At 46.5% G+C, this 26087-nt stretch overlaps 1 protein-coding gene across 5 annotated transcripts in view; it reads right to left on the reverse strand.

Annotated features, from left to right (window-relative positions):
- Window positions 1-2930: 2930 nt before the first annotated feature.
- Window positions 2931-26087, reverse strand: part of GDAP1L1 (ganglioside induced differentiation associated protein 1-like 1) — a 28862-nt gene continuing 5705 nt past the window's right edge. The window contains exons 2-6 of one of the 5 annotated variants that reach the window (XM_006839275.1): window positions 22050-22242; window positions 20837-21010; window positions 13657-13754; window positions 12872-12986; window positions 4001-4374 (exon numbers count right to left, since the gene is read on the reverse strand). In XM_006839275.1, the coding sequence (XP_006839338.1) occupies window positions 4031-4374; window positions 12872-12986; window positions 13657-13754; window positions 20837-21010; window positions 22050-22242 (924 nt within the window). In that variant the 3' untranslated portion in view covers window positions 4001-4030. Of the gene's footprint in view, window positions 4375-12871; window positions 12987-13656; window positions 13755-20836; window positions 21011-22049; window positions 22253-26087 lie in introns of all 5 variants that reach the window. The other 4 variants (XM_006839276.1, XM_006839277.1, XM_006839278.1 and 1 more) reach the window with 4 other exon arrangements.

Consider the following 26087-nt stretch of genomic DNA (forward strand, 5'->3'; position numbering starts at 1 on the left):
TATGCTACCACAACAATAGATATGTATAATAATATAGATTTATTTATATAAAAAGACTAGTTCCCAGCGAGCAGATCCCTAACTTGAAGTCATCACAGCCTCCTTCCCCATTCAGACAGGAGCTAGTCCAGAGTCCTGGAGCCCTACGGCTGGCTGCATGGAAGGCTGGATTCCCTTGAGGAAAGTCCCGTGGCCCTGCCACAAGTACAGATGACAAGTCTCCCTCTCAGCTCTCCATAGGGACTTGCCATTTACCTGGGGTGACTCCTGGAGAACGAGAAATACCCAGAGCTTTCAGGGGACATTTGACAGTAGCTCTGAGTTGATGTAATCCCTGGGGACCCAAAATGTCACTATAAGCAAAAGTGGGACTTCTGGAGGTTGGGTGATCAAGAAGTTTTGACTTGAGGCTGACTCACAGCAGGTCAGTGGATCTGTGGACCCACCTTGTGGTTGTTACACCAGGTCCTGACTACATTATTGGCATACACACATTTGACATTGGCAGAATCCATACAGAAGTCCTTGATTTAGAGTGAGGAATGTTTAGGTAGAAGAACCAAGGATAAGACCCTGGAGCTACACCCCCATGCATATACCACCACACACACCTCAGAAGTAAACTAAAGGTAATAATACTGTAAAGATGGATGGGTCTTGGAGAAGAGCTATGTTTTATTGTGAACGTAATTAGGAGATGTTTCAAACTGCAATTGGTGCTTTAGATGAGGCTTCTTTATTTAAACAAATTAACATAGTTTCTAGCACTTTATATTCAGCTCTTGATCCCGAAGTGTCTATTTTCTGTATCCGTTAGTGAGGACTCCCCAAAACCATTTGCTTTTACTTAACACAACGGCGACATTGTCCTTTTCTTACTTTGGGCTCTGTCAGCCTTTCTGTTCTCTGTCTTAATCTCATCTGTAGAGACCTCGATTGTGCTGATGTCCCCCAAACAAAACACTGATCCACTGCATTAATGCCATCATACTATACCAAGTGAGCAGGAAACTCAAAACCCATTGGCACTAAGTCGATTTCAACTCCTAGCGATCCTGTAGGACAGGGTGGCACTATAGGCTTTCTTTATGGGAGAAGACAGCCTCATCTTTCTCCAATGGAGAGACTTGTAGTAGGTAGTCCAGTTAACCCACAATGCCACCAGGACTCCTTAGCAAGAAGTAGCCAGTAAACCCAGAAATACTAGAAGAAAGCCTAGGAAATTCAGAGGCCTGGCACATTAGTGACGTTTCTAGGGATCTGATCCAGTCGTCTGGGATATGTCAAGATATCTCAAAGCAAGATAAGTTGTTGAACCTACCACTAAGAAGGAATAACCGTTGATGGGTCTCTTTGGATGTAGGAGGCAACATACTTCCATTTGTGTATGCTGCTCCAAACCATTTACTGAGTGAACCAGAAGGCTTCCAGTTTTGAATGGATCCCCAAACAGACTCAGGCTGTATATTGAGATGTATGGCTCAGCAGAGCCAGTGGTGGTTAAATTGTATGTGAGGTAAGGATGCTATATGGAGCCTCTAGCAACCCCAAGGACTTAGAGCAAAGGCAGAACATCTTCTGCAAATAACGGTTACCCATTTAAGAAACAGCTGGCTTGCTGCTGGGTCTGGTAGAGACTGACTGTCTGACCAGAAGGCACCAGTGACTATGCAACTTGAGCTCCTATCACGACCTAACTGGGTGTCATCTGATGCATAAAGCCATGAAGCTAGTCCACAAGAGCTTTCTAGCATCATGTGGAATTAGACTATATCACCTATTCCTGCCCTTTGCTGCCTGTTTTGCCATCAACATCTAAGACCTCATGGTGAGTTTCCCAGAACCAGTTGATGAAGGAAGAAACTCTCGGACCTGGCACCAACTGGAAGCGGATGGTTGTAGCAATACAGGAAAGGCCCTCAAAGAAGAGTTGATGCCTTTGAATTATGGCCTTGGAAAAGAATATATAAAGTACCATGGACTGCCAGAAGAACAAACGAATCTGTGTTGGAAGAAGTACAACCAGAATGCTTCTGAGAAGCCAGCATGGTGAGACTTCACCTCTCATACTTCAGAAGCCCTCAATGAGATGAATTGATGTGGTGACAGCAGCAATGGACTGAAACAACAGCAATTGTGAGGGTGGCTCAGGACCAGGCAGTGTTTTGTTTAGTTGTGCATAGTATCACAGTGAGTTGGAACTGACTCGATGACAGCTAACAACAACTGTGCAGAGATGGAAGAGGTTACTCTCACTACTATACCCAATAACCCATTCACAAAAGTTTTACTTCCCATCCTTGAAACTTTGGACTTTGATGATTTACAGATTATCATTCCCAAGGGAAGAATGTCTCTATTAGAGAACGGATTAATAGTTCAACTGAGTTAGAAGTTGAGTGTTGCTTGGCCATTTTGAGCTCATCATACCATTAACCATACGAAGAAATGGGTTACTCTACTGGCTCCAGTGACTGGTGGTGATTTCCAAGAATAAATTAGGTTGCTGCTACCCAATGGTGATGTGAAGACATATGTGGAAACCTGGGATCCCTTATAGTACTTAATTGTAAAAGGTTAACAGCAGAATACAGCCATCCAAGGATCCACCCAAGTTTAAGTCGTTTCACTAGACAAAATATTCCAACTATCTGAGGGCAGAGAGAGCAGAGCATAGAATAATTAGTAGAAAGAAGAGACATTATAAATATCAGCAATGGCCTTGTGATCAGTCCCAGAAGGGAAAACTATAAACATTTTCTTCCTTACTTGGTATGCGTGTGTAAACATACATCTTTATGTATGGAGTGGTTAAATGACAAGTTAATTTGTGTTTTACCATATATTCGGGTATGATTGTGACTTCTAGAACTAGAAACGAACACCGTCATGTGTGATGTTACGGGGCTTTGTGTCATGTATGGCCCCACCTTAGGAAATGAGAGCTAGATGAACAGCACACGTTCAGAAATGCAAGGCAACTGCTCCTCCTCAATGCTTTATTAGGGCTTTCCGTGATTTCTAAGCATGAGCAGCAGTGACACCCAGACCCTTTCCCAACATGCAAAAGGCACAGGAAAGTGAGGCATGACCCAGGTGGGGACTGTGGATACAGAGACCCCCTACGTGGCATGGTGGGGCAAGTGGGGAGCCCCATGAGTGGTGGGAAAGGTGGGCTTTGAAAGGAGATGGCTTTGACAGAGGCTGGGAAAGGGACCTGGGGTTCTTCTACCTCTGGATCCACTTCTGCTCTTGGGCCGGGACCTTCTTTGAGAAGGTCAACATGGCTTTGAATGGAAGCCCCACCTCACGTGGTGGGAAAACTCAACTCCAGGTGGGAAAAAGATGGTGGATACTGCCTTCAGGGGTCACTACTAAAGTGTAAAACCAAACACACCAGCTGAGAAGGACGTAAGAGGTGCTCATCCCAACCACAACCTAGTTTAGGGGAGCCACTGCCTTGGATTGCATCATACTGTCTCAGTCCATGTCCAGGAGAAGAATGAAGCCCCTTCCAATATTCAGGGGCCTCCCGAAGGGTCTCTGGGTCTCCAGCCCCACCGGAGGTACCAGTTAGAAGCGCCGAGTCTTGATGTTGGCTTTGTCCTTTGGAAGAGTGTCGTGGGCAAGAGGGAAGGAGAGGCAAGGGATCAGGCCCTCTTAGCCTCCAGCACCTCCCAGAATCTGGGCCTTGGTGGATGAAGCAACCTGGAACTCACCTCAGATCCTAACCAGTCCCCACAGTTCCAACTTGAGACCTTAAATCAAAAGAAAAGGCATTCGTGTTTTGTTTTTGTGTTTTTTTCTTTCTGTCTCTCATTTTCTCTTCTTTTAGTAGAGCGGTGGCCTCTACTCATGGCATTGGCAACGTCTACTACTAAACTATGGAATGTTTTCACATTGACGACAGAATTACTCAGAACAAGGGGCGGGGGAGGGCTGTCCAAGTGTTCATGAGACAGTGAGTTACAGAGAGCTCCTTGGGAATCACACAGCACAGAGACACCGACAGTCACACACTGGCCTGGCTCTAGATGTATTTTTTCTTGAGGTACCAGTAGGCAAAGTAGCCCATCCCGCCCAGGGAACCCATGAGAAAGGACGCCCCAAAGAAGGATGGGGGTTTCCGTTTGACCAGCCGGAAAGCATTGGGAATGACAGCCGACAGCAGGGTGGTGTGGATGTCGCCGAGCACTTTCCGGAAGGCCAAGCGTCTCTGGACCCTCTCAAAGAAGGACTGCAGATTGGGCCGACTTCCGTCTTCCCAGTATTTCTTGGACAGTCCCAGGAACTTGAGGCGATGTAAGGTGGCTCCCAGGAGCACGTCAGCCAGCGTGAAGGCACAGCCACAAAGCCACAGCTCACATTTCTGCCCTAGAGTGGGAGAGAGAGGAGATGTGGGGGAGCCAGAGGGAAAAGATGTGCTGTCTCCCCCAACACACTCACGGCTCTGGCCTTCCCCCCTCCAGCTTGTGCTGACTCCCAGGGTCATCATGCCTGTACTGCATAGATGATTCTGCCACAGCCTTATACGGTGGTCTCTATTTGTACTCACCTCATTTCTCCCTTTACATCAACTGATTTCTGCAATGTAAATGCATGTATTTAAACTTTACACTCGTATATCCATTTGCCCATTTGCAAGTTCCCCTTAGGTGCCCACTATGCCTTTCAAGCTCGACATGTCCAAGCTGAACTCTTGATTGTCAGCCCCAAGCCACTGCATTCCTCCCCAACTCAGTAATGTCACCCCCATTCTAACAGTTGCTTAGGCCTAAAGTCTTTCATTGGCCACCTTTAACTTTAAGTCTTCTCTCCTTTTCACACCCCACATACTCTATCAGCAATTTGCATCAGTTCTACCTTCAAAGTGTACCTAGAATCTGATGGCCTCTCTTAGCATTCTGGTAAAACCCAGTTGCCTCTGACCTGATTTAATGCCAAACAAACAAAACGGCTGCTGTCAAGTCCATCCACACTCTTGCTATGTCACTGTCACGCTCTGTTTATAGGGTTTTCACTGACTTTTGGTAAATAACTTGCCAGGTACCTCTCAGAAGTGCGTTAACAGTTTCCATGATCTGTTGTTGCTAAGTGCCCTTCAGTCCGTTCCAACCCATAGCGACCTGGTATAGGTCTTCCATTTGCAAGGATGGTCCTTATATTAGGAAACCTTACCCCATCCACCTACAGTCCTGACCTTGCCCCTTTCAGACTTCTTTTTGTTCTCCAAACTCTAAGAACATTTAAAAGGAATGTGATTTGAATCCCTTAAGGATGCCCACACTGCTCTTTTGACACAGTGTAAATCAAAGAGCACAGAATTCCTTTGGGAATGGTTAGAGAGATTTGAAACACAGCTTTCAGAAATGCATAGACCTGGGGGTGGGGGGTGGGGGGTAGAGGGGTATGTTGAGAAAGAATAGCTTCGTGTTTTGATATTTTTGTTTAAGAAAGCTTTCTATGATTTTGTAGCAATATTTTTTTACTTACTCTGTATACAACGATAAAAGCATGACAAAAATGAAACAAATGTTATAAAATTACAGCTAGATGCCACTGTCCTCCCATATCTAAACCTAACACACACTTGTCTTAAAAAGAAAGAAAGAAAGAAAGAAAGGGGAAGATGTTAACATGTATTACAAAGGGGTTAAATAGTAGTACCATATTGAAATGTTTCTTTGATGTAATGAAATTAGAGAAAACTAAAAACTATATTTCTCACTCTGTGATTTTATGTTATTTGTTGCCATATTCATGTGCCATCTAAAATTAGCTGGCATATTTGGGAAACAGAAATCTGTGCAACATATTTCTCCCAGTCATTTAGACGTGAAATGCTGGAACTCCTTTACCCTCAGATATCACCTCTTTGCTCAAAACTCCATTTCCCCCCACGTACTACACAAGAGTCCTGGTGTGGCTCTGTGGGTTAATGAGCCAGACTTCAAAGCCATTTGAACTGCAAGGTCGGTGGTTCAAGCTCACCAGCTGCTCCTCGGAAACCCTATACAGGGTCGCTATGGGTCGGAACTGACTTGATGGCACTTAACAACAACAACACTACACATTAATATCCAAATTCTTTCATCGGGTGTTCATGGTCTCCCAGTAAGTAGTCTAGCTCCAATATATTTTTCTAATCTTGTCTTTTCATGCATCCTACATCTACCCACTGTTTCCCCAAAACAGGTCATACCCCTTCCAGCCTCTGGGCTTTTGTCCCTTCTGTGCCCCATACCTGGGATGCTCTCTCCTCCCTCTGCATCCCTGGCAAGTTTACCTCCAGCTGGGAAATTATGTGACTCTAACATCCTATTTATCTCTTTTCTCCTCTGTCATAGACGGTCACTATGAGCTGGAATTGACTTGATGGGACCCAACAACCACATCAAAATCTGAGTCCCCTTTCACTCTGTATCTTCTTACTCATTCAACAGATGTTTATGTATTGGGCACGAAGACAAGACAAAACCCATGTCTTCCCTCAACAAGCTCACCATTTCAAGGGGGGGCGGAAGAGTAACACATAATGAAGACTGTAATCAGAAGTTTGTTCTTGAGTATGTAACTTTCCAGATGCATGTTAGACCCCCAAGGGAAGAAAATGAGCCAGCAGTTAGAGATGCAAGCCCCTAGTTCAGGAGAGAGTCATCAGTATGGAGGTGGTGTTTAAAGCCATGCGAATGGATGATATCAGCAAGGGAGATGCAGACAGACTTGAGAATAGGAGCAACTGTTGATCCCAGGCCCTCGGAGATTTAGAGACTGGGTGACTAAGTGAAATGTGAAAGTGCTTAAGAAGGAGCAGCTTGTGAGTTGGAGAGAGTAGTGTAGTGTCCTGAAAGCCAAGATGGGAAAGTGTCTCAGGGAGGAGGGAGCTCAACTGTGGTCACACACTGCTGAGAGGTCACTTAAGAGGAGGCCTGACAGCTGACTGCATGTGATTACTAGTGACCACGACCAGAGTACTGTTGATGAGAGATCGAAGGAGGGAGTTCAAGGGAAAAGACAGGAGAGGGACTGGGGACGGTGAGCAGAGGCCACTCTTTGTGGTTATGCTGTAACAGGAAGGACAGGCCAATAGTGGGAGACAGGTCAAGAGGGTTTTTTTTAGTTGGGATGGAAAAAATAACATGTTGATGGGAACCATCCCACAGAGAGGAGGAAAATAATTTTACAGAAAAGAGTGCAGAGAGTCACTGATGTGCTGTCCTTGGATGAGCGTGGCGGTGGTCTAGGACACATTGAAGGCGATTGGTCTTGGCTAACAAAAGGGCCATCAATCCACAGTAACAAGAGGAAGTGCCCGGTGCCATATTTCATCCATTCAGTGTAAAACACGCAGCCTCAAGAGAACAGGTGATGCAATTAAATTATTGATGGTAAGAAACGTCTCAATGTCAGATGATAACGTGATTTAACAAAGATGCCTTTAGAATCTATAAACTACGGCATGAGTATGGGCAGTAAAGCCTCTTGGTGCATAGCTGTGGGGAGTAGAAGATACCTTCATAATGTTTCCATTTTCTCAGTGGGCTAGAAAGAGATCTGCTGAGAGTGAGGATGGGGGAGAGGCAGCTGGTGGGCTAAGAAGAAGGTATAAAATGATCATCAGGGATCTTCAGGAAGAACTGAGGCCCATCTAAGGCTTTGTTGTTGATGTTAAGTACCATTGAGTTGGTTCCAACCCATAGTGAACCTGTATAGGGTTTCCAAGGAGCAGCTGGTGAGCTTAACTGCAAGGGACATTGCATTCCAGTGCATCAACCCACAAGGGCCACACCAGGACTAGTGGTCATGAATTCAAAGTGAGACTGTCTGGCTAGCACCCTCATGTGGTTTTCCAGCCACATTTACTTTCACAGGAGCTGGTACTAAGTAAGTGGAGAGTTGGGTTTAAACACAATTGAGGTTTTGCCAAGTGAGATGATGAAGTGAGAGAAGGGCAAGGAGGTCGAAGGCGTAAGCAAGGGGGTGCTTGTGGTGACGGATCAGGGGGTCCACCTGGGTACAGAGGACAGTGAGATCATGGTGGGGGTGAGAGAGTGAATGGAGGAAGGATCAAGGCTGATGGTCCCGGGGGCGAGGAAGACTGTTGATCTTTTGGTTGTACGAGAAGTAAACTGAAAAGCAAGAGGTGGTAATTAGAGGTGGAGATTTTGGAGCGTTCTCAGTTCTCGGCACTGTGTCTGCTGTGTGTATGACTAGAAGGTGCAACAGGGACAGGATAGGGACAAATCAATAAGGAAGGAGGTCAGAGAACTGAGGGGCAGGAAACATGAAACATCATCTACCTAAAGAGCTGCCAAGAATTACCACAGGAGTGATGCCGGAGGGGCTGGCGATCAGCTAGGTGCCCAGAGGACCACAGACGACTGTCCTGGTGGGGAGGAAGTTGGGAGTGGTCTGTCTATAACAAGAAAGTCAATGCTATAGGGTGTGGAGGCCATTAGGGAGGAGGGAGGAAAGAGTAGAGTCTGGAAGTGTCAATGAGGATTCAGAAAGAGGATTCAGAAAGACCACCTACTCCCCACCCCAGGGGAGAAACATCGGTCTCCATGCGAGAGGATTGTAGGGAGGCTGGGTGCTCTGGGGAGATCAGGGTTTGGTTTAGAATCAGAAGGCTCTGGGAGTTCGGGGGAGGTGGTAGGAGGGAAGATGTGCAGGACAGGACTTCAGAGGAGGGTGAGGTGAAGCTGGGTAACTAGGTAGGGGCCAAACCACAAGGAGCAAAAAGCCACATGAAAGGGCTTGAATTCGGTCCAGGGACTAATGGGGGAGGGGGCACTGGTGCACCAATCAAGGGAGAACAGAGGGCGCAGAGAAGCAGACAAGCCTGAGGTGTTTGGGGGACTATTTCATGACCCTGGAAGTATGACAGCGTTGTGGCCTAACATGATGATCCAGGAGGAAGAGCAGGTTGAAGAGGAAAGTGAAGCATTTACTTTGAGCCTTGCTGACTCGACAGAGACTCATGGGATGGGCTATCCCAGCGTCCCATGGTCATTACCAATCCAGAGCTTATCCCTGGACATTGTTCTTGGGAGTCATTTCAAGGACTAATGTTGGCCATCTAATGTTTCTGTTCTTCACCACGTGACTGTATTTTTATATGTACTCATCTGTTGTCATAGCTGCCATCAAGTTGGTGCCCAATTCCAGGCAACCCCATGCATCAGGGAACAAATGCTCCCAGTCCTGCACCATCCCCACCAGCAGTTGTGGGGCTAACTGTTGGGATCCACCAGGTCTCCACTGGCTGATTTTCAGAAATAGGCTGCTGGGTCATTCTTTCTAGTCGATCTTCATCTGGACGTTCCACTGAGCCCTGCTCAGCCTCATAGCAACACCATCTACATCACAGTGATGATGATGATGATGATGATGATGATGATGATGATGATGATGATGATGATGATTATGAGCCAGCTCCCACTCATAGCCACCCTGTGTAGGGTTTCCGCGGAACAACTGGTGGGCTTGAACTGCCGACCTTGTGGTTCACGGTCCAGAGCTGATCCTACAGTGCCACACCAGGAGTCCCATCTGGTAGTTACTTTGTACCAATTTGCTATAAAGCATTTAATGTATGCTGACTCCTTTTATCATCACAACACTATAAAATAGGTGCATTTACTTTTCTATTCTACAGATGATGAAATTGATGGGCAGAGAGATTAAGTAATTTGGCCAAAACCACAGTTAGTGAATGGCAGAGTTCAGATTCAAAGGCAGGCTATCCCATTACAAAGTCTGATCATAACCACACAGATGAACACATACATCCAGGCCCCTTACAACAGGCAGTCTTCACTGGAGTCTCCATGTCTACATTACATACAGTCTGTGTGTTTACCCATGCTGCTGCTTGTGTCCACACATGTTTATCCCCACATGCATGCACATCTGTGTCTATACAGGTGTGTGCAGTCCCTTATGTAATAGTGAAGCATATGCCCACGTCTACTTGGCCGTTTGCCTGGAGACATGTTCACAAGCATGTACATGTGCATCACTACTGGACAGCTAACCACAAGATTGGTGTTTCAAACCTACCAGCCACTCCCCAGAAACCCTATACAGGGTCACTGTGAGTCAGAACTGACTCGATGGCACGTAGCAATAACAGTAATGCTTGTGATTGTAGGCAAATACTGAGAGCCGTGACTCTGTGTGTGTGGGTACGTGTGACTATCATGTGTGTCACCAGAGGGCTTGATCCCATTGGCTTCCTCCTTCCCTCAATTCTGCATGCCCGCTGCAAAGCCCCAGCCCTGGATGCATCCCATCTTGTGCTTTCTCTGACTGCCAGCTGTGCCTGCTGGAGACAATCCCATAATGCAGCTGACCAGCTGGTGCTTTCAATTCATGACCACAAAACCCAGGAGGGCATTCAGCTCTGCCTGGGGTCCTATTCTATTTCCTGAGCTCATGTGCCTACTCCCTGGGGAGACAACTTCATATCTCTCCCTTCTCTCACAGCTCTTCCCCCAGTTCTGTCAGCTGATGACCTTGCCTCATGCTTCATTCAGAGAACAAACCATCAGTTATGAAGGTCCTCATTTTCCACCATGAAGCTTACATCCCACGCTCTCACCTTCCACCACGGTCTCCCTTCTCCAGATGCCAGCCCGTCAGTGCACTCTGCACCTTCCCCGGTGCATGCCCTCTGCTTCCCTCTCCAGATCCACCCTCTTCCTCCTCCAGGGTGTTCTGTACCCCAGTAGGCTGACCTGCTAGATACACCACCAGGGCCCAACCAGTGGGAGCAGAGGCAGGAGACAGGAGGGTGGGTGACAGTGAGGTCAGTCTTCCACCCTCTGAGAGTCACCACTGTCCCTACAATGAGAGCCACAGCTCCTGTCAGCCTTCCTGAGACTGTCCCCACCCCCCCACACTCATCCCTTTACTAAACACTCTTCAGTTTACCCAAGCAGCTCTGCTGGTACAGTTATTAAGCATGTGACTGCTATTCAAAAGATTGGTGGTTTGAACCCACCCAGTGGCTCTGCAGGAGAAAGACCTACTGATGGGCTCTCATAAAGCTTACAGCCAAGGAAACCCTATGAATGTGGAGTCGTCGTAAGTGGAAATCGACTCTACGGTCCCCAACAACAATTTACCCAGTTTCAGCATGGCACCTGCTTCCTGCAGGGACCCTGTCTGAGCCACACCCATTCCTGTCTTTGCAAGGACTTTACAAAGCCCTGCATCGCTCATTCCCTGCTTTCTACTGAGTCATTTCTAGCAGCAGAGCGCACACTCCTGTATCTCCTATCTTCAAACCACTGCTCCCTTCACCCCACCCTACCCCACCCCACCTCACACCCATTCCTCATTCCTTCTACTAGGTTCTCAAAAGGGTTCTCTACACTTGCTGTCTTCAGTGCACTCCAGTCTGGCTTTTATCCCACACTCCAATGAACATACAAACAACATCCATGGTACAAAATCCAGGAGACACTTTGCTATTCTTGGCTTACTCTATCCCCCAGCAGCATTTGATACTGTTCTCATGTCTCAAAACACGCCTTTCCTGGTTCCTGTGAAACAAGGGTCCTCCTACTTAACTCCTTCTCCGTCTGCCCTGCCAACTCCTCTGCCTTTATCCATCTCTCATCGTGGGCGAACCTCAGGACAGGTGTGGTAGTTTTAAAACACACCCACAGAGTATTTAATATTCCTCCTTTTGGTGAATCCCCGTTCTCCTCCCCTGAAATTCATTACTCATTTCTAATGAATATACATGTGGTAGAATGACAGAGTGACTTCCAATAGTAGGTCATAAGAGACATTGTGATTTGTACCGTCTCTGTCTTTCTGGGATCACTTGCTCTGAGGGAAATCAGCTGCCATGATGTTAAGAAAAGCAGCCCCACTGGGAGGCTCATGTGGGAAGGAACTGAGGTCCTCTGCCCCAGCCAGTGAGGCACTGAGGCATCCAGTTAAAATCCAAGTGAATGAATCATCTTGGAAATGTATCTTCCAGTTCTGATGAGGCCTTCAAATCAGGGCTTTGAACCACTTTGAAACAGTTCTACTGTGGCCGGCTTTGTTCCCCTTTGCTTACAAATGGTACCATTCAGTACCTTAGGCTAAAACCCTAAGAGTCATCTTCGATACCTCCTTCTCTTGCCCAACTCCATGCACCCTCTCAGTAAGTTTCTATCAGTTTCATCTCTCAAGTTCCTCTCAGATCCATCCATGCCTCACCATGCCACAGCCACCACCTTTACACAATCCACCATCATCTGTTACATGCGGTATAGCAACAGCCTTCCATCTGTCTCCCTTAAAGCCTATGTTTACACAGTGACCAGAGTGCTCTTAAGTGGAAAATCAGGACGATTCTCTCCTGTATAGATAGTAAAAATGGTCACACACCCCTTCTACCCCTGTACACATGCCCCTTTGCAACATGATTTTGCTGCTTCTCCCATCAAGGGTTGAAACCTGAATTTCCCCACCTCTTTCATCAGGGTTTGGAAGGGGAAAGGTGAGATAGTGTGCAACCATCTTCACCATCACTATCATCATCCTTACTAACCTTTATCAAATATCTGATATGTGTTGAGCACCGATCTAGCCACTCTACATTGCGTTATTTCACAAAATCTCTCAATGACTCTCTGAGGAAGGTCATATTATCATCCTCATTTTATAGATAAAAAACAAAAGGCCAGAGAGGTGAAGTACCTGACTCAAGGCCACTAGTTAGTAAGTGACCAAGCTAGAACATGAGCTCAGGCCTATCTGACTCCATGACTCGTGACATCCTCTGAGACATAAAAAGAGGCTGGAATTGATCAGGATCAGGGTGGGTGGGTGGGCTCCAGCACCCACTTACCCCAGGACTGGCACCCACCCTCGTTCTCAAGCTTCCTCTTCTCCAGCTCGGCCTCAATCTGGTCCAGCACCATGGCCAGCTCCCCGAGGATCTTCTTCAGGTAGTTCACGTCGTCATGCTCTAAGATCTTGGCCTTGGGGAAGGATAGGTAGAAGAGGGCTGGTTGGCCTCACTAGAGCCAAGGATGACCAGAGAAGGTAGGAGTTTACATAAACCTCTTTCTGCAAACCCAGTATCCAAATATCCCCTTAAGTGTGTAAGATGTTCTCATACTTTTATTCTCTGGCTTCAGTGAGTATTGATAACTAGTGTCTGACTTTCTACTGAGCACTGCTTTTGCCAGTGAGGAGGTTTCCTTCCTAGAAATACTTGGGAGAGGTTGTACCCTCCATCTCCCTCAGGCAATCTGTAGCCACAGACTGGCTGATATGGGTATATGCTTCCATGTGACCAAAGTCATGGCCATGTATGCTCCAGAACTCCTTATGGGCTCAGATAAGACCTGCTCCTTCTCTGCCTTACAGGGTTCCCCTCAGAGTTTTCCTTCAAGTACCCAGTATCTCTGTTCAACACTCATGCTTTTAGGGACCCAACCTAAAAGCATGAGGAAACTGAGGCTATAAGAGAGTGGGTGGTAGTGACTTGCTTGAGGTCAGGCAGCCAATGAATTACAGAGGAGACAATATATGAAAAGCAAGCCATTGTGTTTCCCATTTCATGTCTTCAACTCATCCTCTACTTTGGGCCATCTCTCTCAGTTGTCCCTTTCCATGGGAAAGACAGTGGATACAGGGGACACTCACCATGAGCTTCTTCTGTTTAGAAAGGTAGGGTTCAGAGAGTTGGGGCTCCTCTTCATGGTCTAATTTCATGAGGTCCGTAGTGGCATTAGCTAAATGTCCTGGGGAAAGAATAGGAAAGATCCTGACCTTCTGGTTATCAGTGCTTCCCCGTCTCTTCCCCCATACTACCTGAAGTAGGTTCCAAACACACATTGCTCAGGAAAGCAACAATATCAACAACAAATGCTTTTTTGAGCACTCACTGTATGAATTACAGGTTGTAACACAGGCATGGACATAAAACCAAATCCTGCCCTAGATTCAGATACACAAAGAAATCGCTAAGGCACAGTATGCACAAGGTGCAACAGGAGAACAAACAGAATGTTGTGGGATTCAGAAGTTCACCGGCTTAGGACACTAGGGGACAAGTAACCTCACCAAGGAGGAGACTCTACTCTTGATGATGAGTAGTTGTCTAGAAATGGATATAATACTAAACCTGGACAAATTCACACTTCAGTGAGCGATTTGCACCACCACCACCTTTACAGTGATGAAATAGGTTCAGAGAAGCTAAGTAAGAATTCCACGTTAGTAAATGGCAAGCAGGTCTTGAATTTACATATTCTGACTCTTGTGTGTTTGCTCACTAAACTTCACAAAGAAAGTCTTGTTTAGATTAAGAGAAAGCACAAGAGATCTTTGATGTCTTGAAACTTTTAACTTCTGGTGAGGCTACTTTCATGAAGATTTAGAGCCTGAGTCCACCTTTTCTGGTAAAGCTGGCCCTTTAAAGACACCAAAAGGCTAGGGTAATGGATAGTGGGTTACTGGTGGAAATTAAAGGAGGATGTTATGGATTGGGTTGTCTCTACAGAAAATATGTGTCGAAGTCCTAACCCCCACTACTTATGCATGTGATCTTGTTTGGTAAGAGAGGTCTTTGAAGATATTATCAGTTAACAGGTACTGGAATAGGGTAGGTTACAGTACAATATAAGTGGTGTACTTATGAAAAAGGAAAAGATACACGCAGAGGAAAAGCAACCACATGAAGATGGAGACAGAGATTTGAGTGATCTACAAGCCAAGGAATGCCAAGGATTGCTGACCATCGCCAGAAGCTAGGAAAAAGTTATGGAAAACGTTCTTCCTAAAAGTCCTCAGAAGGAATCAACATAGCCCATACTATGATGGTTTGTGTGTTGCTGTCGTGTGGAAAGCTATACCTCTGGTATTTTAAATCCCAGCGGGGTCACCCATGGTGGACAGTTTTCAGTGGAGCTTCCAGACTAAGGCAGACTAGGAAGAAGGAGAAGTGGACCAGTTACGAAGGGTTAGCCACTGAAAACCTTATGAATAACAGCAGATTGATATAGTGCTGAAGATGAGCTTTCCAGATTGGAAGGCACTCAAAATGCTACAGGGGTAAAGTTGGCCCTCAAAGTAGAATTGACCTTAATGACATGGATGGAGTAAGCCTTCAGGACTTTCATTTGCTGGTGGGGCACAACTCATAATGAGAAGAAATAGCTGTACACATCCATGAATAATCAGAACATGGAATGTATGAAGTATGAATTGGAAGTTGTCAAAAATAAAACGGAACACACAAAGATCAGTATTCTAGGCATTAGTAATCTGAAATGCACTGGTATTGACCATTTTGAACCAGACAGTTACATGATTTACTATGCCAGAAAAGACATACTCAAAAAGAACATTTCAAGATCTAGCTTAAAGGACAATGAGGTCTGTGATAATACCCATACTCCTACTCAAGGTCGGCAGTTCGAAACTACCAGCTGTTCTGCAGGAGAAATATGAGGCTTTCTGCTCCCGAAAAGATTTGCAGCCTCAGAAACCCTGTACAGGGTCACTATGGGTCAGAACCTACTCCACGGTACATAACAACATCAGCACCAGAGAAGACCAGGTAGCATGACTATTATTCAAATTTACATACTATCCACTAAAGCCAGTGATGATGAAATTGAAAAATTCCAACTTATTTGGAATCCTGGTATGATATTGACGATAAGCACTGGAATGCTAACTGCAAGGTCAGCAGTTTAAACCCACCAGCCACTCCTCAGAAAGTTATATGGAGTCGCTCTGAGTCGTAACTTACACGAAATCAAGATGCATTCATAATTATTGGTGATTGGAATGCAAACGTTGAAAACAAAGACGAAGGATCGGTAGTTGGAAAATATGGCCTAGGTGATAGAAATGATGCTGGTGATCACATGATAGAATTTTGCAAGACCAATGACCTATTCATTGCAAATACTTCTGTTCAACAATATAAATGGCAACTATACATGCAGACCTCACCAAGATGGAATATCCAGGAATCAAATTCTCACATCTGTGAGAAGATACAATGGAAAATCTCATATTATCAGTCAAAACAAGGCCAGGGGTCAACTGTGGAGCAGATCAATTACTTACATGCAAGTTCAGACTGAAGCTGAAAAAAAACTAAAACAAGTCCATGAGACCCAAAATATGACGTTGAATATGCCCCACTTGAATTTAAAAACTATTTCAAAAACAGATTCAATGCATTAGACACTAATGACTGAAGACCAAAAGAATTGTGGGATGACATTAAGAAAATCATGCAAGAAGATAAAAGGTTCTTTAAACAACAGGAAAGGAAGAAAATGAAGGTCAAAAGAGACTCTGAAACTTGTTCTCAAATGTAGAGAAGCTAAAGAGACTGGAAGTAAAAGACCTGAACAGAAATTTCAAAGGGCCGCTTGAGAAGACATACTCAAGTATTACAATGCAATGTGCAAAGACCTGGAATTAGAAAACCAAAAGGGAAAAACATGCTCAACATTTCTCAAGCTGAAAGAACTGAAGATGAATTCAAGCTTTGACTTGCAATATTTAAGGACTCTAGGGCCAAAATGGAAGGAGCTCTGGTAGCGTAGTGGTTACAAATTGGGCTGCAAACCACAAGGTCAGCAGTTCGAAACTACCAGCTGTTCTGCAGGAGGCTTTCTGCTCCCGTAAAGATTTACAGCCTCGGAAACCCTGTACAGGGTCGCTATGACTCCATGGCACATAACAACAACAACAAGGGCCAAAATGGAGTCCTGGTGTGGCACTGTGGGTTAATGCGCTGGACTGCAAAGTCAGTTGGAACTGCAAAGTCGGTGGTTCAGTCTCACCAGCCGCTTCTCAGAAACCCTATACAGGGTCACTATGGGTCAGAACTGACTCAACAGCACTTAACAACAACAGCAGTGGGCAAAATATTGAATGACACAGGAAGCATAAAAAGATGGAATACACAGAATCGCTGTACCAAAAATAAATAAATAACCTATCCTATATTCAACCATTTCAAGAGGTAGTATATGATCAAGAACCAACTGTACTGAAGGGAGAAGTCCAAGCTCCACTGAAGGCATTGGCAGAAAACAAGGCTCTTGAAATTAAAGGAATAGAAGTGAAATGTTTCAACAAACTGATGCAACACTGGAGGCACTCACTTGTCTATGTCAAGAAATGTGCAAGACCTTGTCAAATGATTGGGAAAGATCCATATTTGTGCCCATTTCAAAGAATGGTGAACCAACTAAATGCAGAAGTCATCAAACAATATCATTAATATCATACAAATAAATGTTACTGAAGATAATCCAAAAATGATTGCAGCAGTACATTCACAGGGAGAAAGTCAAGTTAGATTCAAAAGACATGAATTGAGGGATACCACTGCTGACATCGGATGGATCTTGGCTGAAAGTAGAGAGTACCAGAAAGATGTTTACTTGTGCTTTATTGAATATGCAGACACTCAACTGTGTAGATCACAACAAACTATGGATAACATTGTGAAGAATGGGAATTCCAAAACACTTAATTGTGCTCATGAGGAACCTGTAAACAGACTAAGAGACAGTAGTTCAAACAGAAAAAGGAGATACTGAATGCACCAAGGTTGTGTTCTTTCACCATACTTATTTAATGTATATACTTAGCAAATAACCTGAGAAGCTGGATTACATGAAGAAGAATGTGGCATCAGGATTGGAAGAAGATTCATTAACAACTTGAGATATGTAGCTGATACAAAGTTGCTTACTAGAAGTGAAGAGGACTTGAAATACTTACTGGTGAAGATCAAACACTACAGCCTCCAGTATGGATTGCACCTCAATGTAAAGAAAACAAAAAATCCTCACAACTGAGCCAATAAATAACATCATGATAAAAGGAGAAAAATTGAATTTGTCAAAGACTTCATTTTGCTTGGACCCACCACAATCAACGCTGAAGGAAGCTGCAGTCAAGAAATCAAATAATGGGGAAAACTCATCATGGTGTCATAGCGATGATTTCCCTTGCCTGCGTGATCTATGTTTGTCTGCTCCTGTTTTCATTCCTGTTTAAAACTTAATAAAGAGACTCTATAATATATTTTTTAAAGCTTTTATTGTGAATTGAGTGAACATTTACATGGGAGAATATCAGTTTTGCACTTATCCTATTGTATTACATTTCATTGCAATGATTACAATCCCCTCCTTGCATCATTAATAGAAGCAACAGTATTTGCTTCTATTCCCTGTTTGTGTGTGTGTGTGTGTGTTTATGTACACAAAAACACTCCAGAATATATAATTATTTAAACAACCAAAGGGCACATTCTGAAAGACTATCTCCTGGCTGCCAGCACACAGCCTTTCTTTTTCCATGAGTCTAGAGTTATCAGCTTCTCCCTCTCTCCATGTCCTCATCTCTGCCTCCATCTCTGGTGTCACTGCTTCTCCGGATAGGGTCCCACATTCTGCTCATGCTCTTCTCTCTTGATGGTCCTAGGATCCTCTGTTCTTGGAATGTTGAATTAACTACTCCTCCCTTTATGTTACAGAACTTCTAACTTTATAGTTGTGACAATTGCAATTAGTCATGATAACAATTACTCATTATTGAACCATAAGAATCTTATCCCCATCTCCTTTCATCAGACCTGTCTAGATTAGATAAAAACTATTCATTGGGGATTCTACCTTCCCGTGCACACTCTGAAACTAAACTCCCTCTTGAAAACTTGTAAGCCAGCCACTTCATGCCTTTATAGCTCCCTCCCCCCATCCCCCACCCCCGCACAATTTAGGTAGCCAATTCCTAAGTTGCCTGTCCCTATAATATATTTTTTTTAAAGAAAGAAATCAAATGACATATTGCTTTAGGCAAATCTGCTGCAAAAGATTTCTTTAAAGTGTTCAAGAGCAAAGATAGCAGTTTGAGAACTAAGGTGCGCTGACCCCAAGCCTTGGTATTTTCAGTTACCACATATGCTTAGAAAGTTGGACAGTGAATAAGGAAGACCAAAGAAGAATTGATGCATTGAGTTATGGTATTGGCAAAGAATATTGAAAGTACCATGGACTTTTGAATATTTGAAGTACCAGCATAACAAACCATCTGTCTAGAAAGAGGTATAGCCAGGACACGCCTTAGAAACGAGACAGCAATACTTCATCTCTTGTACTTTGGACATATTGTCAGGAGCAACAGTCCCTGGAGAAGGACATCATGCTTAGAAAAATGGAGGGTCAGCCAAAAAGAGGAAGACCCCACTGAGACGGATTGACCCAGTGGCAGCAGCAATGGTCTCAAACCTAACAAGTGTGAGGATGGTGCAGGACTAGGTAGTCTTGTGCATAGAATTGCTCTGGTCACAACTAACTTGAAGGCACCTACCAATGACATAAGAACAACCTTCAGAACTATGACATCATTTGTCTTCTAATAAGTCACGAGTTTTTGTCTACATTAAAGCAGCCCTAGGAAACCAATGCAACAAGAGAAAGGCAATATCTTATAAATTTACTTTGAAAGTCTACTGTAAGCAATGGGTTCTTAAAGGAGGGGAAATCAGGAACTGGGATAAAATCCCAGGGTCTGAGTAGGGCAGGCTTTCTCTGAGATTCCTGGACAGTAAATTAGGAATATGTGGGTCAAGTCTGTGGCAAAATCAATCCCATGCTACCCTCTCCTCTGGGATCCTGGACATCCCCTAGGCTCCTCAAACTCATTCTGGTCCAACTTACTTCATCATCTTCCCTGCTATTCCTCCTGTGTCCACCCTAAGTTGTAGCACCTCCTGCCCCCACACTCAACCACGCCAGATGCCTGGGAGGTGTCCTCCCTCCCCACATCAGATCAGTCCCAGGTCTTGTTGGTTTTTTCTCTGAATCTTTCTCATTGGAATCTCTGGGAGGCTCAAATTATTAAGTGTTCATTCAACTACTAGCTGAAATGTTGGGGGTTCAAACCTCAAAAGATGGGCCTACTGACCTCCTTCCAAAAGGTCATAGCCTTGAAAACCCTATGAAACAGCTCTCCTCTGCACACACAGGGGTCAGCTTCTGTTCTTTGTCACCTCATTATCCACCGCCTATCTCCTGGCCTGATAGCGCTCTCAAGAAGCACATTTCTAGCTCTTTTGGCTCTAAGGCTATATTAAGTCTCACTGATGTTTTATGAATGTGAAGGTCAAGGGAGCATTTTCTCTTTTGCCAGTCACATGGGGCTCTGTTCACACTGCAGGAGGGCAGGACAAACCAAGGCAAGACCTTGGATGGATTTGGGTGGGGGCCTACTTCAGGATGACTTCTGTATTTTCTGCTCTCTGTGAGTCTCCCCCTGCTCACCCCAGCTGGGCCCACACTAGATTTCCACTCACACCAGGATGAGGGGAGAAGCAACTCCAGCCTCTCAAAGAACTCTGGGAATCACCTCGTCTTGACCATTATGATTGCTCACCTAGGCAACAGCCTGGACCTCCTACCTGCCCCACCCATTCTTCTCTTGGTTGGAAAAATGATCGTAGTAAAATGCTTCCCCATCAGGGCGTCTCCATTGTTCTTTGGCTAAAATGACTCTACAGACTCACACTACCACAGTGAACTTTCAGTTCCCCAGACACACTATGCCCTCTCCTACCACTGAATCAAAGAGGGAGAGACACATCCAGAGACGCTGAGATGAAGGAAGAGAGACAGAAAAAGACAGACACAGTCAGAAGGAGAGAAAGAGAAAGAGGAGGAGTAGAGGGTGAAAGAGAAGCAGAGGTGGAGGGAGAACTCCCATTGAAGGAGAACAGAGGGCAGTGAAGACCCAGTTAGGGAGAGGCCCGCCATGCCCAACTGGCCTCCCCCAAAGCACTCACTGCGGATCTCAGCCGTGGCGTACTTTGGGATCATGGAGTCGGTGGTGAGCTCAGGGTGTAGGATGCAGCCGTGTGTGTAGGCGTCCATGGGCAGTGCATCCAGCAGTTCGCGGTACTGCACCACCCTCGCATGCAGCGGGCTGCCAGCCTCGGGCATCAGGGCCAGCACGTGCTCTGTGGGGCATCGCCAGGGGCTGGGCTGGGGTGGGCGATGGGCGGTGGGCCCGGCCTCACCCTGCCCCTGATACACTGAGGCCAGATCCCTCCTTGCTGAACCCCTTTCCCAGGCTTCTGGAGGGAAAGTCCCCACTCTGCCATTGTGATGGGGTTCTGTGTGATTTAGTCCCCTCCCCACCTCTCCTCACTCAGGCTCTGTCAAGCTGTCTCTCTTCCGGGCAGTTGCCCTCAGCGTCAGACTTGTGGCCAAGTGTAAGTTGAGACCTAGTGTTTCTAGATTGCAAGAGAAACCTGGATGTTTAAAATCCTCCTTGATTTTTCAGTGTTGGTTTCTAACTCCCCTGTTGGTGCTATCTGCAGAGGGACAGCCCCAGAGGGATGGCCGAGGCTGTTGGGGTCCTGGTGTCTGGCACAAAGTGGGAGCTAAGCAGGGCCAAAGAGAGGCAGGGAGGATAAAGGGAGGTGCCTGAGCTCTGGGGCCAGTCCGGATCTTCCGTTAACTGACCTGCAGGACCCGGGCAAGGCTTTCCATCTGTGAGGACATGGAGGACATGGAGGTTATGAACTCTGTTCATGTGGGTCCTGTCCATGTCAGGCATTATGGGTTATCTGGACCCTTTTCATGTTTGTGGGGTTCTGAGCCCTACTTATGTCTGCTAGTTTCCAGGGTATCTGAGCCTACCTGTGTCTGTGGGATTCTGGGGTGTCTGTGGGTTTTAGGAGCACATGGACTCATGGCCATGAGGTTTCTGGGGGAGTTTCTGGCTCTGTCTACGCTTACAGGGTCTCAGAGGACTGGACTCTGTCTGTTGAGACATGGAAAGGGGGTCTGGATCCTGCTTATGCTTGAGGGGTCCCTGAGGGTTGCTCCTAGGGAATACCTGGGAATGCCCCTGAAGACCTTTGGCAATGTCTGAAGCCAAGCTGTTCTTGGGGGACAGAGCTGACCCCTGCCTGTCGCCCCTGGTTTCTTCTGGGGAAGTCTGAGCCCTGTCCATGTCCCCGGGCTCCCCTGGGCCTGGGGGTTGTTGTGTACCTCCTGTGAAGGTGCGCTCCACGTAGTCGATGATTTGGTCGTAGTCGCTGATGATGTTGTCGCGGTGGATGATGACGGGCACCTCCTCGCCCAGGTTGAGCCGCATGAACCAGGGCTCCTTGTGCTCGCTCTGGGGCAGGCTCACGTCCCTCTCCTCACATGCCAGGCCCTTCTCAGCGATCACCAGCCGCACCTGCAGGCGCCAGGGTCAGAGAGGGGAAGGCGGGCGGACATACGGGGACACTCTGCCCAGGCAGGGCGGGGGCGTGCGGGAAGGGAGGTCAGAGATCACACACAGGAGGGGACACTGTTGCTTTCAGCCCATTCCTGGGCACTTGGGGAAGGGGTGTCTCTCAGGGGCATGTACCAGGTGGTGGGGACCACGGCTCTGTTCTGGGGACAGGGGCAGTGCCGATTGATGGGTATGTCCTACAGTGGGACACACCTGGGTCTGAATTCCTGGCTCTGCTGTGTGGGTTTGAGCAGATGTCTTAACCTCTCTGAGCCTTAGCTTCCTTATTTGCAAAATGGGGGCAGGGAGAGAGACGGGTTAATAGTATCAACCCAGTCAGTGTCTGGCACTCGATTCACAATGATCAAAATCATAACTGGACACTCAACCTGGCTTCCAGAGGTGGAGATGACCAGGAAATTCACAGAAATCTTTGTAATCACCATGTTCAGTTAAGTGCCATTGAGTCGGTTCCAACTCATAGTGACCCTCTATAGGGTTTCCAAGGAGTGGTTGGTGAGTTTGAACTGCTAACATTGTGCTTCAAACCAACCTTGTGGTCCAGTGCTTATCCTACAGCACCACACATCAATAGTTAAATTTCTGATATTATTTGGGAAAACAAGGTGAGGTGCAACAACAAAAAAGAAAAAGAAAAATTGGCCCTTATCAGTCTAACCTTTTATTGCACCAAAGCACCTCCCTATTTGGTTGCCTGGTTGGATGTTCACAGTAGCCCCTGAGAGGATGATAGAACAGGGAAACCATCTCCCTTATTTTTCTTGATGAGACTACCAAAGCCCAGAGAAAGCAAGTAACTTACCCAAAGCCACACAGCAATCCAGCATCAGAGCTAAGACTGCAAGCAACGGCTCCTGACTCCCAGACCAATGCTCTCTGCTCTGAAGACTGCCTCCTTTTCAAGAATTGCTGGCCCTGCTCCTTCTCTATGTCTCTAGGAGGTCCCAGACAAACCGCTAGGTAATAGGAGCTAGTGGAAGACATTCAGGCTGTGGCATGCTTCTGATCAAGACCAACACATATGAGCAGGAAGACCTGTTAGAGAACACAGGTCCCTACTTGTGGACTAAGACTCAGGAAGGGGGACAGATGTGTCCAAGTTTCCGCAACAAGATAGCAAGCAACTCCACTCCCACACTCCCCTCTCTACCTGCCTGCTCCAGTGCCAGGGAAGGGAGGGCATCCCTGAGAGGGTTCAGAGCCCGTTCTTCTTGAGCATCGATGTCCCCACACACCCAGGACAGCAGCACTGTGGCTGGGCATCCACACTTTCATCTGGATGCAGGAGTTCAGCACCCAGAAAAGGCAGCATGGTGTCATGTCAGTGCCTTGGGCAAAATGCCAGGCTGCCTCAGTTCTAGTCCCAGTTCTACCACTTATGTGCTGGATGACTTGGATAGGAAGCATTACTTCTGTGTGCCTCAGTTTCTTCACCTGTCCACTGGGAGTCCTACTAGCAGTTTTCTTAGAGAGTCATTGTGAGGCCAATGCATTAGTCCAGTTGGCATATTGCCTGGCACATTTTTATTGTTGTAATGTGCCATGGAGTCGGTTCCGACTCATAACGACCCTGTACAGGGTTTCCAAAGCTGTAAATCTTTATGGGAACAAAAAGCCTCATCTTTCTCCCACGGAACAGCTGGTAGTTTCGAACTGCTGACCTTGCGGTTCACAGCCCAATTCGTAACCACTACGCGATACATGGTAGGGGCAATAAATCTCAGCTACTCACGTTGGACCAGGTTTTGGAAGCAGACAAACCTGGGTTTGAAAGCTGGTTCTCCTGCTTATTTGCTAGGTGACACTGTGCAAGTCACTTAACCTCTCTGATCCTCAGTTTCTGAAAAATGAGGAAGGTAATCTACTCCAAGGTCAACACTGACAAGGATGAAGTCCCAGCACCTCTGTTATTATACACATACACATACACACATACACACACACACACAGCTTTGCACCCCTGGTTGATACTTGTGGTGAGTTTTGTATGACCATTGCAGGGAATTAGTTCTTGAACTCAGCAGTGATGAACAAAGTGTTATGGGAGGGATGACTGCTATCAGTGTAAGTAAAAAGGTGGGTCAAAGGAGGCATGCCTGACCTCGTAGGAATTAGCCTTGGGCTATTGAACTTAATTCTATCTCCCCCTTGTGAAGTTAAGTCAGACACCCCTACCTTTGAGCCATTAGCTCTGGTGTGGCACTGTAGGATAAACACTGGACTGTTAGCTGCAAGGTCAGTGGTTCAAAGCCACAAAGAACTCTCAGAAACCCTATACAGGGTCACTATGAGTCAGAACCAACTTGATGGCACACAACAAGAGCTCTTCACTGCATCATGGTGTAGTGGATTAAATAAGTGCTGGAATGCTAACAACAAGGTAATCAGTTCAAACCCACCAGCCGCTCCACAGAACAATGTGGCTGTCTAGTCTGGTAAAGATTATAGTCTTGGACTCCAAAGCAGCACTTTCACTCTATCCTCTGGGGTCACTATGAGTCAAATTCCAAGGCAGTGGGTTTCTTCTTGTTTTCTTAGAACCTTTCATGTCCTGCTATCCCCTTCCATTTGGTAACCGTAGGGAGTCCTGGTGTGGCACTATAGGATAAGTACTAGGCTGCCAACCACAAGCCACTCCTCAGAGACCCTATACAGGGTCACTATGAGTCAGAACCGACTCAATGGCACTTAACAACAACAAGGGCTTGAGAGCAGTTAACTCCTGGGCTCCCAACACTCATTCACGTTCATTTGTTCCTTAGCCAAAAGCAGGGCCTGCCGGAGGAACCTGTGATCCTGGGCTGGAAGGTGGGAACCTGGGTCCTCACCCCAGCTCTGACACAATGCTATGGGACCTCAGAGCTACCATTGCCTCTTTCTGGGCTTCTGTTTTCCCACCAGTACAATGGTGGGCTGGACTCTGAGTTTATGGAGTGCCCACCCACCTGCAGCCCTTCGGTGCACTGGTACTCTGCTCTCCACTCCAGTGCGGGGAGCAGGAAGAAACCGCTGGCTGTCTGGGAGAGAAGGAACTGCAGCTGAATGGTGAGCAGCCAGGCCTGGCTGTGTGAGCGTGTAGGTGTGCGTCATGACGTGTGCACTCGGTTGTGAGTGGGCAGGTGTGTGTGTGCATGTGTGTGCATGCACATTAGTATGGATTTGCATGGATGAGGGCGGGAGTCAATGTGAGTATACAAGCATGGTGTGAGTGAGCGTGTGCATACATGGATGTGTGTGTGAGTACGCGCCAATGACACTGTGTGGATTTGATTTCCTGGCTGCTGCCTGTGTCTGGAGGAACCGAAGAGCAGTGGAGGCGAGAGTTACAAAGTTCCTGCTGGAACAAGCCATCCCATTCAGGGATCCTCTCTGTCCCCGACCCTGCATCCTCAAGCCCCACCCAGCTCTCTAGCCTCCATGCCAAGTGGGGGCCTCTGGATGGCTGGATAAGAGTAGAAACCAGAGTCTTTCCTAGTGACCACTCCTAGATCCTGCCCTGGGACTCCAGCAAGGGTGGGAGACAGGCACTCCCAGGGAGGGATTATCTTTATAGAAGACAGTCCTGCTTGGAGTCTGCCTTGGGATCAGCCCAGGGGCGGCCAAGGAGACTCTCTCCTTTAGCGCAGCTGCAGGCTAAAGCTATGTGCTACTCTGATGGGGAGGAAGTCAGGCCCCCGGGAAGGGCTGCTGTCAACAAGGCCATCTGCCATCTGTGACACCTGGAGACTAGACTGGACTTAGGTGGTTCCACTCAGCGTGACCAGACACCAGCTATTTCTGGTGAA

This window comes from Chrysochloris asiatica, unplaced genomic scaffold (assembly GCF_000296735.1).
Source record: "Chrysochloris asiatica unplaced genomic scaffold, ChrAsi1.0 scaffold00023, whole genome shotgun sequence".
In the NCBI taxonomy this organism is placed as follows: Eukaryota; Metazoa; Chordata; class Mammalia; order Afrosoricida; family Chrysochloridae; genus Chrysochloris; species Chrysochloris asiatica.